Here is a 12,356-nt window from a genome sequence, read left to right as displayed (position 1 = left end):
AGTGGCTGGAGCATTTGTCAACCCGAATGACATTACTAGAAATTCGTAAGCACCATAGCGGGTGACGCAAGTTGTTTTCGGCTCATCACCTTCGGCAATCCTCACCTGCCAGTAACCCGATCGCAGATCTAGCTTGGAAAAGATACGGGCACTGCCTAGCTGATCGAACAAGTCTGCTATCAATGACAATGGGTATTTGTTCTTCACCGTGACCTTGTTCAAGGCACGGTAATCCACACATAACCGTTTAGAGCCATCATGTTTCATCTGGAAAAGGACCGGGGCACCAAATGGGGCTTTTGATGGACGAACAATGCCTGCGTCCAACATCTCGTCTAACTGCCTGCACAGTTCCTTCAGCTCAGTTGGCCCCATGCGGTATGAAACCATTGCAGAAGGCTTCGCTCCCGGGGTCAACTCAATCTTGTGGTCGACCTTGCGTCTTGGCGGAAGACGCTTTGGCAATTCCGGAGGCATCACCTCCCGAAACTCCTCCAATAGTGGGGCTAGGGTTGGCACTGCTGCTTCCACCTTCCCTTCCTCTGCGCGCACTGCCACTAAGAATGTCTGCTCCCCATGCTTGACACCCTTCTTTAGTTGCATTGCAGACAACACTGAAGACTTGCCTTTCTGCGTAAGGCACTGCACTGTGTGGGACAAGTCTGACTCCATGATCGTCAGCGTGTTGAATTTTGGCAACATCATAATATTCTGGCTTCGCAGAAACTCCATACCCAAAATCATCTTGAAATCGTCCAGGGGCACCACAGAGAAGTTGGCTTTACCGACCCAACTTCCCACTTGAATAGCCGCATCCCTTGCTTCACCAAGGATGGGCTTGGCCTCAGAGTTTACCGTTTTAATGGTCCTCTGCTTTGGCCCATGCTTCAAGCACAACCGCTCTGCCTCTTCCCGCGAGACAAAGTTGTGTGTGACCCCGGAGTCTATCATTGCTGAAGTAGACTTTCCATTCATAATAACTTCAGCGTACATGAGTTTCTTACTGACCTGCATGTTTTTAGCTGCACAACTTCTGGCTGCGTTGATCGATCGCATGACGCCCATCCTCGGTTGCATGGTCTTAGTGTCGCTGCATTCAGTATCGCTGCACTCTTTCTGTGCAGCATTGGCTTGCCCGTCGTCCTTTACAAGGCGCTTTGGGCATTGCCGAGCGATATGTCTATCACCACAGAACCAACATGTCACAACCGCACCCTTGTTGTTGTTGTTATGCTTTGTGTAGTTCTGTTTCTTTTCGGATTGATGGCGTGTCGACGCCTCACCTTTATCGTTGCGTTGCTCATCCTTCTTGCCTCCGTGGTCAGGCTTCTTCCCAACTTTGGTTGATGGGGTGAAAGGCTTGCGCTGAGTGTCAACTAAGCGCTCAGCCGCCACATATGCATCTTCCAAAATACGGGGGTTGCTCCTTTCCACTTCAGACTGTGCCCATGGTTGAAGTCCCACAATGAACCAGTTGAGCATGTCGTCTTCTGGCATGTTAGGTATCTCCAGCATAAGCTTCTGGAACGTTCTGACATAGTCTTGCAACGAACCAGTATGTTTGAGCTCATGAACCATCCGGTAAGCCTGTCTCTGCGCATTTCTTGGCATGAAGTAGTTGCGCAACTCTACTTTGAAGTCGTCAAAGGTGTCTATCACACATTGACCCCTCTCCATGTCATTGCGCTTTCGCCTCCACCAAGCGATAGCATCACCATCAAGTAAGGTCGCTGCAGCCTTGATTCTCAGATCTTCGAGGGTCACATTCTGGATATCTAAGTAGTCTTCTACTTGGAACAAGAAGTTCTCAATGGCCTTATTGTCGCGAGAACCATTGAATTTTGCGGGTCTAGGTACATCAATCCTTGATGGTCTCTCACCATTTCCGCCATTCAGGGTCACCGTCCGCTGTAACGTACGGTTCCTCAACTCAAGATCGGTCACTGTAGTCGTCAACGAAGTGACCTACCCCATTAGTAAGTTCACCTTCTCTTGCAGGCTCGCCACCACATCATTCAATCCATTGAATGATTCACATGCGCGTGAAATCGCTTCATCATGCGAAGTCATATCTTCCACCAGCTTGTTAACAGTTGCAGCTAACTCTTCTTGGCCCCGAGGTGAACCCATCTCCTCACCTTCGGCAACTGCCTTGCCTTTGGTGTTGCGCAAGTGTTGATAAGACGCCACGATGTCTTGCTCACAAATCGCAGCCTGTCGGCGTGTCTGTCGACACCGACTCCGGAGTCCCTTCCCCAGCACGAGAACGGGCTCTGGTACCACTTGTCACGGGCCTATTTTCTTCAATGGGCCAGCGCAGCGCGACGGTCCTTCCTTACCGCCGCAAGCCTACTCGTCAGCTCGCTTGCCGGTCGCGGAAGCTTGTAATCAGAGTGCAAGAGAGCAAGAGAGAATAGAGGGAGATAAATTGCAATCACAAGAAGCAATCACAACGAGGGTGAACAAAAGAAAGCTCAACGCATTTACTTCATTCACAATTTTGCCCGCAGGCTATTACAGTTCAAGTATACGGGCTGCCCCTTCGGGGTATTGATTCACCTGAACCGGGCAGCTTACATCAGACTCAACAAAAGCAAAACAGACTCTAAGCGCAACTGTACACTGTAAGTCGCAAGGGAACAGTTTGAATCATTCATTTAAAACAAGCAAATTGTCTAACTTCAAATTAAAATGTAACAATCTCAATACATCAATTAAAATAAATAATTTTAATGACTTGGTAAAAATCTAAGTTAAGTTCCCGAAATCTTAAAGAAAATTTAGTTCTTGGCACCATCGTCACATCCCGCCGCCGCTTACAAACACTACTCATTACTTGAATGTTTGATATATAAGGGGTCAAACTCGAGGTACAATAACATTACAGGCCTAAGCATACATGAAAACCTTCATTCATTCAAGACATATGCATTTCATCATAATAAGCATAATACATCAAATTGTCAAATAACACATAACCATAAAATACAATTATCAATTGCAAGCCTTCAACATCCAAGTTCAAAATATAAACAGACTACAATAGTTTTAATCAAAACCCATCATAATCTCACAAATGGCTATTTCAATAGTTTCATATTGTCATTTAATATCATGCAACATTATGCAAATGTTTATCATTGAATGTTCGCATTATTAGGGCATGTTTTCAATATGTGTATAACATAAAGTAAATGTGATCAAATATAAGGTCTTTGTTTTTCTTGATTAGCATATAATCTCATCAAGTACTCGTAGAAAAATTCATCGAGACAGAAGAGACCACAATGAATGTTTATTATGCTATTATTTTAAATTTTCACGTGACTTATTGAATCATATTTCAAAGCAAAAGGTCCGTGATCGAAAAAAAAACCTGGCAGAGGCAAACAATAATTATGATACATCATATACTATTGCAACAATCGTGGGATCAATCACCTAGGACACGTTCTTAGTTCAACCTTTTACAACCAGAGGACTAGAGACCAAGTGAGATGCCTTGCTCTCACAAAAATATTAACAATGTAATCACTCAAAGGTTGTACCATCTACCCTCTCCAAGGTAAACCGTAAAATAAATAGATTGGGTTGGGTGTACTTTATTAAAAGTGTTCAATATATTTTATTACATGTGTCTCATATCATTAGGTATTTTAAGGCTCAATAGCCTAAGTACCCCTCCATGTAACTTTTCACATTGTCATTCATGGCATAATCATCATACTATACATATTTTATTGACTCAACATAATCCCAATACATTCATTATGCTCTAGTGCCTTTAAACCAGTTGAGCATCTTACACATGAAGGTGATAACCAACAATTTATATGTGTATGCATCTTTCATAACTTGGTATACTTTCGGCCATGGTTTTAAAACTTGTTGACTCGTCACTCAACTCATCTTTGAATGACCCATGACTCGACTGGGTCAACTAAGTGACTAGGTCGGTTTATGTTAACTTTATATTTTATATAAAATATATAAATATATGTATATTGTATAATATTTTATCAATATATTATATATAATATGCATTATATAACATTTTTAGAATATATTTAATATATACTTTTTTTTAATATATGTATAATCATATTTTTATATATAATATACATAATATTTATATTATATTTCATATAATATATGTAATTATATATATAATGTATTATATATGAATATATATGCATGACTCGCCCATGATTCATCCATGACTTGGTTGACTCGCCCATGATTCATCCATGACTTGGTTGACTCACCCCATGATTCGGTCGGGTCAACTCGGTGACTCGACCGAGTTTTGTTCAAAATGTGTTTGTACTCGTTTTTTACCCATTGACTGGGCAACCCAGGCCGAGTCAACCGAGTTGACCTGACAAGTTTTTAAACTATGCTTTCAACGCCCCATGGATTTTCATGAACCCCTTACTCGTTCAAGAGTGATATCATGTACACGTATGCTTTTCAATGTCTTACAGTGCAATATAATTGCATGTCACACATACATATGTATACTATAATACCACATTAGTTTCTTGAACCCAAGCTCATTCATAAGCATCACAAGTGCATGCATATATTTCATGTCGTAAAGCATTATATAATATCATGTTACATATAAACATCATGCTTAACATCATTAACCATTTCAATATTGTGACAACATATAACAACATGCTTAACATCAATTCATCACAAACATGATATTTAAACATATTCGCTATGTACATAACCATAGCATCAACATATGCATCAAATCTGATTTTTTGTACACATAAACATGACACAAAACACATACCTTAAATATGATTTTTTGTGCATGTAAGCAAAACACAAATCATATACATCAAATCTGATTTTATGTGTACATAAGCATGAGACAAATCACATACATCAAATATGATTTTCTATGCACATTATCAAATCTGAATTTTTTTTGCATATGAGCACCATATAAAATCTTTTTTTTTTTTTTGCATATAAACACCATATCAAATCTAAAATTTCTGTGCATATAGGCACATTATCAAATCTGGAATTTTTGTTCATAAGAGCATCATATCAAATTTAAAATTTTGGTAGCACCATATCAAATTTGAGTTTTTTTACACACATACATACATTCTATCAAATTTGAATTTTTTTTACATACATACATTCTATCAAATCTTAATTTTTTTTACATATATGCATTCTATCAAATCTGAAAATTTTATGCATATAAGCACCATATCAAGTTTGAAATTTTTATGCATATGAGCATCATATTAAATTTGGAATTTCTTTATATACATGCATTCTATCAAATCTGATTTTTTTTTACATATATGCATTCTATTAAATCTAAAATTTCTATGCATACATGTACATTATCAATACTTTTTTTTGCATATGTGCACTCCATTAAAACAACTTTTTAAGTGCCAATAAGCACACTATTAAAACATATTTTTATGTGCCCATAAGTACTTTATAAAAATTAGATTTTATGTGTACATAAGCCTATGCATAAATACTTTGTGTGCACATAAATCACATGTCAAACATTGTTAAAATTTTCAGATTTGCATAACCCAATTCCAACACATACATATAAATTCAGATTTACATAAAAACATGATTTTAATACATGTATAAATTTAAATTTGTATAGAAATATAATTCTAATGCATATATAAATTTTGATTACAACAAAACATAGTTCTAACATGCATATACAATTTAGATTTAGGAAAAACCTCAAATCTAACACATGAATAAATTTTAATTCACATAGAACATCATTCTAACATGCATTTAAAATTTAGATTTATATAAAATCTAATTCTAACATGCATATATAATTCATATTTATAAAAAATCTCAAATCTAACACATGAATAAATTTTAATTCACACAGAACATCATTTTATCATTCATTTAAAATTTTGTTTTACATAAAACCTAATTCTAACATGCATATGGAATGCATATTTGGGAAAAACCTCAAATATAATACATGAATAAATTTCAATTCACATAGAACATCATTTTAACATTTATTTAAAATTTAGACCTACATTAAACCTAATTTTAACATTCATATAGAATTCAGCTTTAGCTTACTTTAAAGCTCAACAATTATACAAGGTTAGAGTATTTCTCTATCTCACAAATACATATAAATCAAATACTCAAAAAATCATGTAATAGAAAAATCCCCAAAAATGTTGGATATAGCCTCCTCTAAAAATCGTTGAAAGTGAATTTCCCTTTAAGAATTCGTAGGAATGAAACTCCAAGAAAAAATTGACAATGTCGTCTCCTTCAAATTCATTGAAAATGGTCTTCTAAAAGAGAAAAATATAGAGAGGCTAGCAATGGCTTCCTCCAAAATCGTGAGAGTGAGCAATGACTTCCTCCAAAAACAATGAAAGAGAGCTTCTTCAACGCGTTAATTGAGCTTCTTCTAAAATCAACAATGGAGATGAGCTCTCCAAAATCGTTGGAGAATGAACCTTCAAAAACATTGAGATGAAATTCCTTCAAAAAAGTCAATGAAGAACTCCTCAAAACGTCAATGGCTTCTTTGATAACTTTGATAATCGATAATGGAGCTCCTCTCCAAAAACATAAAGAAGAGAGAGATGTTGAGAGAGAGCAATAGGGGATGAGAAGCAATGTGATAGAGTGAGAGGGAGATGAGATAAGAGATGAGATCAATGTTTGATATAAGAAGAGAAATAGGGTTAAAGTTAGGCGTGAACAAGGGAAAGAGAGTGAAATGCATGAAATAAGAGGGTTAGAGGGAAGTGAGAGTGGCGGCTAAGGAGAGAGGGGAGAGAAGCTTTTTTTCTCCTTCCTTTTTGGGTTGCCCTAGTTGGTGACCCCCCTTCCACTAGCTTCACTAACTCCACTACCCTTATGCGCCCCCCCACTTAGATCCTTTTTTTCCAAATGGTTCAAACCCATAATCCAATGGATCGACCCACACTTGGGTCTCCATTATGTCCAAAACCACAATAGACTTAGTTAAGTCTCAAATAGATATTAAATATCTAAATAAAAATATAAATACAAATTAAATGTCAATTAATAATTTATATACAAATTAAAATTGCACATCTTATTTGAAACCGAAATTTACTTTTAGTTATTTAATAATCATAAAAAATTCTCAAGTATTACATGACATTAACTGTGAGCACACATACCAACAAGGGCTCCGTTTGACCGGTAGGAGCAGCTAGTGCATGTCACCTTTTACGTTACGTGTTCAAAACCCAATGGTATAGTTGTATAACTGGTAGGGGTCTGCCTAACCCCAGCTTGCCTTTCAAATAAATAGAAACTGTGAGCAGGCAAGCTCCCACCAATTAGGTAAAGTTTGTAAATCGTATAGGATTAAATGTGTGCTTTGACTGAAACATGGGCTTGAAGATGAACCAAGCACACCCTTTTATACCAACAAAAGAACCTTGTTAGCATCAGGCAGCATTCAATTCATCTACATGCAGTTAATTGATATTTAATTCTAAACACACAAATTACATTTCTAATTTCCTTCTTGCCATGCCACATTCTCAAATCTCTGTTTGGTCCTTCCCTCGTGTTTGGAAACGGTGTCTGAGACTCTAGAACTTTCACCGATTCCCATATTTTCTGCCTTGATACATTAACCCAAAATGGCCTTTCAAGTCAAAGACCTGAGAAAAAAAAGGCCTACATTCCAATCCACATTAGGAAACAAAACATACCCTTATGCCCCCATTTGGATTTGACATTTTTGAAAAACTAATTTTCAAAAATTTGTTTTTCGAAATAAATTTATTAAAACTTGGATTCTTAAAGTCCAGTTTACTATTAACTTTTTAAGTTTGGGTATTGAAGAAGGCAGAGAAACGAATCAGATCTGTTAACGCTAGATTCCAATAAAATAACTGTTTCACGCAAACGGCAATGAGATTGAATTTTCCATTTCCACTACACGAAAGGAATCTACATCAGATATGGAGGAAATTTGAAAGAAAATACAATTCCATCTATAGCTGAAGAAAGAATGCTGGGGACTAGTTATCTTCTGCTTCAAACATTTGTTTTCTTGCTTCTTTGCAACTCGACTACCATCTTAGGGCCACGTGCATGTAATGTACAAGAACAATCTGCCACCACCAAGAAATGTTTCTTAAAATCATGAATAGGACTTCTTATATGGGAGTCACTAGAATATGAGAACAACCGGGCATTTCAAGCATCTTTTTTTGTTAATCCAACCATGTAGATGTGTTCAACATGGTGAATTTGCTAGAAATCAACTGTTAGATCGTGTATTTTCAATGAAAAATCTGATTTTTGGATGCTTGAATATTTATGAAGATTATGAGCAGTTGATTTTAAAGCCTAAAAAAAATCTTATTTATGCATCATAATTGGAGGATTCGAGAGCTAGTCCTTATAAAACCAAGAATGTAAATCACACCCACACGGTTAGATTTAAGAGAAAAGAACAAAAAAACCATGAAAATGGTGGCTCACACGGATGTTCTCTCATTTCCAGTTCTCACATTCGAGTGACTCCTTATATGGAAAGAACAAGAGTGCCATATAAAACAGTATGATTTGAGTTCCCGTGCCCCAAATTCAGCAGGTTTGATATACTCGGCTCCTAAGAATGACAGCCAACCTGATGGCTTCAAAATCAACTAGACATAGACAGACATTATATGGACATGAATAAAGAACCCCTAAATTCGAATTACAGTTTTTAATAATTCAATAATGGTAGTGAACGGACAAGCAAACAATGACCACATAAACATTAAGGGGACGTTTCATGGTCCCAAATTTCAGATCCAAGAGATTCCTCAGATTTGAAATCCAAGGACCTTAAAAAGGAGAGGGGTTGGCGTTTTCGTTCTCAGATCCCCACTTTGCTCTCACCAAAGTGAGAATCTCAGATCCTCAAACCGGCAGATCTGAGATTCAGTGTTTGATAAACCAGCGATGATAGCGTGGTGTCCACGCCCCAACAGCAACCCCCATGCCAGCTCAGAACCAGGATCTGAGATCCCTGGCTATCAAACACACCCTAAGTGACTGTTTTACTAGAAAGAATGTTGAACGGAGCATCAAGGTGGCACATTAATTCAGGAAACAGAAAAAGGAGAAACACCTACCTGAATTCCTCACCTGGTTGATGAGGATTCAAGCCACCAGCTAATTTCCTAAAAACAATCATGGACATTGTGCAAATTTTCCTGCAGCAGTTCCAACCTTCAGGCAAGCGGTGATAATTCTGCATTAGCTGGTGTTGGTGTTGGAGGCTTGGTCAGTGTCTTCAGGGACTCCATGATACTAGAGAAAGAAGGCCGTTTCCAGGGCTCACTGCAAAATCACAACCACATAAGGTTACAGAAAACATGTCTAATAAACACTGGTGAACAATAGGTAAGTGCCTACTTGGCCCAACAAGACTCGATTATGGATGCCACTTTCGGGTTCACATAGCTAGGAATTTGAAGTCTTCTGTTTTGGAAGCCTACAGCAGCCACCACCTGAAGAGCAGATCAAATATAAAATATAATACTGTGACTAGTTAAATCTGAACTGGACGTAAAACCAGGCTAAGCAACACATTGTTTGAAGTTGTCATTCTCACATGGAACACAAAAAAAGGCATATCCTAATTTATATACATAAATTACTAGATTTTCATATTTTCTTCACCATGGTTTCCATGTTCCTGATGTTGGAAGAGTGTAGAGACTGATTTCAAGTTTGACATAAATCTCTAATTTTCACAAAAATATTTTAGAGGGTATTTTTGTAATTTTTATCCAAAATAGGTTGCCCTAGACTCCTTGTATTTAAAGAGGGCAATCCGACTTTTATAAGGTGTGAGTATCTCAATCTTAATAGTGGAACTCAGTGCGGCCGTGGAGGTTGGCAACTCTTGCCAAACCACGTAAAATCCTTGTTATTTGTGGTTGATTTTCTCCTCTTCCCATTTTTTGTTTCTTCGATCTATTGATAGTGTCTTGAGTCATTTTCTAACACCTGAAACTTGTCAAATAAATTGCAACAGAAAGGAAACCTTGACAAAGGAGAAATGGACACTACAATCAGTAGAATGTAAAAATCATTATTTATGAAAAAAGTTTTAAACATAATCTATTACATCCATAAAATGTCATCCAAACTAGAGGTCCCATGCATTGATCATTTTGGCCAAAGCAATTGCTGCAAATCTAATTTGTAACTGTGAATCAATCATGGTGTTGTGAGGAAGAAGCGGAAATGAAAAAGAACGAATAACAGAAATTTTACGGAGTCCTGTAGCATATATCTTGCATAGCTTATAAAGTTTTAACCCAAGAGGAACTTCCTATGTGATGGTATTTTGTTTTTGAGTTCTTAGAAGATAAAAGAAGAGAGACAAAGGAAAAATAGAAAAAAAGAAGTTCCACCAAGGTCATAAACGTCCAAACCTGTGCTTGATTCAAACTACTCCATGGCTGTTGCATTGTTTCAAGTTCCCATAGGATAACACCAAAACTGTAAACGTCACACTTCTCATTCGATGGTTCATCACGAAGGACTTCTGGGGCCATCCATTCAGGCTAACCATATTTAACAGAAAAAAATTTAGGGAACATAACCAAAACAAATTGCAAAAGAGAGAAGAATAAAAAGAAATAACAAGAACTTACAGTTCCAGCTATTGACTTTGATGAGAGGAATGTATTGGCCTTCAAACGGGAAAGGCCAAAATCACATACCTGGCCATGACACAAGTAAAATGGCTGCATGAGAAGGGACGCTGTGGCACTTGGCTACAGGAAAGAAGAGAAATAGGCACAAACAACAAAAATAAAAGCTAACTGAATCAAATATTTACTAAAGGAATCAGTAAGCATGTGTGTGTATTCATGCACCCAAACATCTCCAGCAAACACTGACAAGGACATCTTGCTGCAAAGAAACTATTGACAACCTTTTGATGGTTGGAGAAGAAGAAAGTCACATAAGAGTCTTGATTGAATAATGGTTCAAGCTTCTACTACATATTAAAATCTTAAACAAAGTTGTCTCAGAAGCTGCATGGAAGCTTGTGTAATGAGATACGCGGAAATACAAAGAGTGCTATAAGCACTTAGAATGTCCTACAATGGACAAAACAAAAGAGACTAGCCAAGTCCACAAAGGGACAACACAACATAAAATATAAAAGTCTCTTTATTGAGAGAGAGAGAGAGCTCTCAAGAATGCATATTACAAAGGGGTTCACCCCTATTTATACAAGAAGAAGAAGAGAGGAAGGGAGGCCACAAGGGCCTCAAAAGGTGTGCCAAAAGGGGGCTCCCATAGAGTCGTTAGGAGCCCCCAACGGTCACAATTGTGATGACCGTTGGGGCCCCAACGATTCTATGGTGGGCCCCTTTTATGTGGCTCAAAAAATGAAAACAAAAAAACAAAAATAAAATAAATACAAAAAAAAGAAAAAGAAACAAGTACCAAGTACCCCTATCGGGTACTGTGTGAAATGACCATAATACCCATATTGGGTATTATGGTGTATTATATATATATATATATATATATATATATATATATATATATATATATATATATATATATATATATATATATATAAACACCCCCCCCCCTCAAACTTTACGGGGAGATGACGGAAAGTTTGCCAAGAAGAAAGAATGAAGCGGGGGGGGGGGGGGGGCAGAAAGAGCTTTAGTAAAGAAGTCCGCCAACTGATATTCTGAAGTGACATATAGAAGAGTAATTGTTCCTCGTAGAAATTCATCCCGAACATAATGACAATCTATCTCGATATGTTTGGTGCGCTCGTGGAAGGTGTGATTGCTTGCGATATATATGACACTTTTGTTGTCACAACATAGTTTTGAAGCTCCAGCAATATCAACCCCCATGTCTTTAAGAAGACTGCAAACCCAAACTAGTTCCATTGGTGTGGTTGTCATAGCCCGGTATTCAGCTTCAGTAGAAGACAACGAGACTTTCTGTTTCTTCTTGCATCTTCAGGCAATTAAGAAATATGGTAAAAATACACAAAAAACAGTAGTTGAGATTCTATCATTAGGGTTACCTCCCCAATCTGCATCAATATAAGCAAGAAGGTTTAATGAAGAATATGAAGATAGAAATAGCCCTTTATTTATAGTGTTTTTGATGTATCGGATGACTCAAAGTAATGTGCTCATATGCACAGTTATAGAAGCATGCTGAAATTGGCTGGCAGAGTGAACCGCATGAGCGATGTCTGGTCTGGTGATGGTTAGGTAAGTGAGAAATCCAATGAGTTGTCTGTAGGGTGTGGGATCTTCCAGAAGAACCCC

General features: G+C 37.5%; 1 protein-coding gene across 2 annotated transcripts in view; it reads right to left on the bottom strand.

The window, feature by feature from the left end:
• Positions 1-7,928: 7,928 nt before the first annotated feature.
• LOC149838074 (serine/threonine-protein kinase CTR1-like) overlaps positions 7,929-12,356 on the bottom strand; it is a 75,225-nt gene continuing 70,797 nt past the window's right edge. Inside the window, exons 13-17 of one of the 2 annotated variants that reach the window (XM_090006353.1) lie at positions 10,695-10,763; positions 10,473-10,604; positions 9,445-9,539; positions 9,162-9,369; positions 7,929-8,147 (exon numbers count right to left, since the gene is read on the bottom strand). In XM_090006353.1, coding sequence (XP_089862479.1) covers positions 9,261-9,369; positions 9,445-9,539; positions 10,473-10,604; positions 10,695-10,763 — 405 coding nt within the window. In that variant the 3' untranslated portion in view covers positions 7,929-8,147; positions 9,162-9,260. The remainder of the gene's footprint in view (positions 8,148-9,161; positions 9,370-9,444; positions 9,540-10,472; positions 10,605-10,694; positions 10,764-12,356) is intronic. The other variant, XM_090006354.1, reaches the window with a different exon arrangement.

The sequence above is a fragment of the Nuphar pumila genome, chromosome 5 (assembly GCF_984573655.1).
Source record: "Nuphar pumila chromosome 5, dmNupPumi1.hap1.1, whole genome shotgun sequence".
Classification (NCBI taxonomy): Eukaryota; Viridiplantae; Streptophyta; class Magnoliopsida; order Nymphaeales; family Nymphaeaceae; genus Nuphar; species Nuphar pumila.
This window is presented reverse-complemented; position numbering and strand designations above follow the sequence as displayed.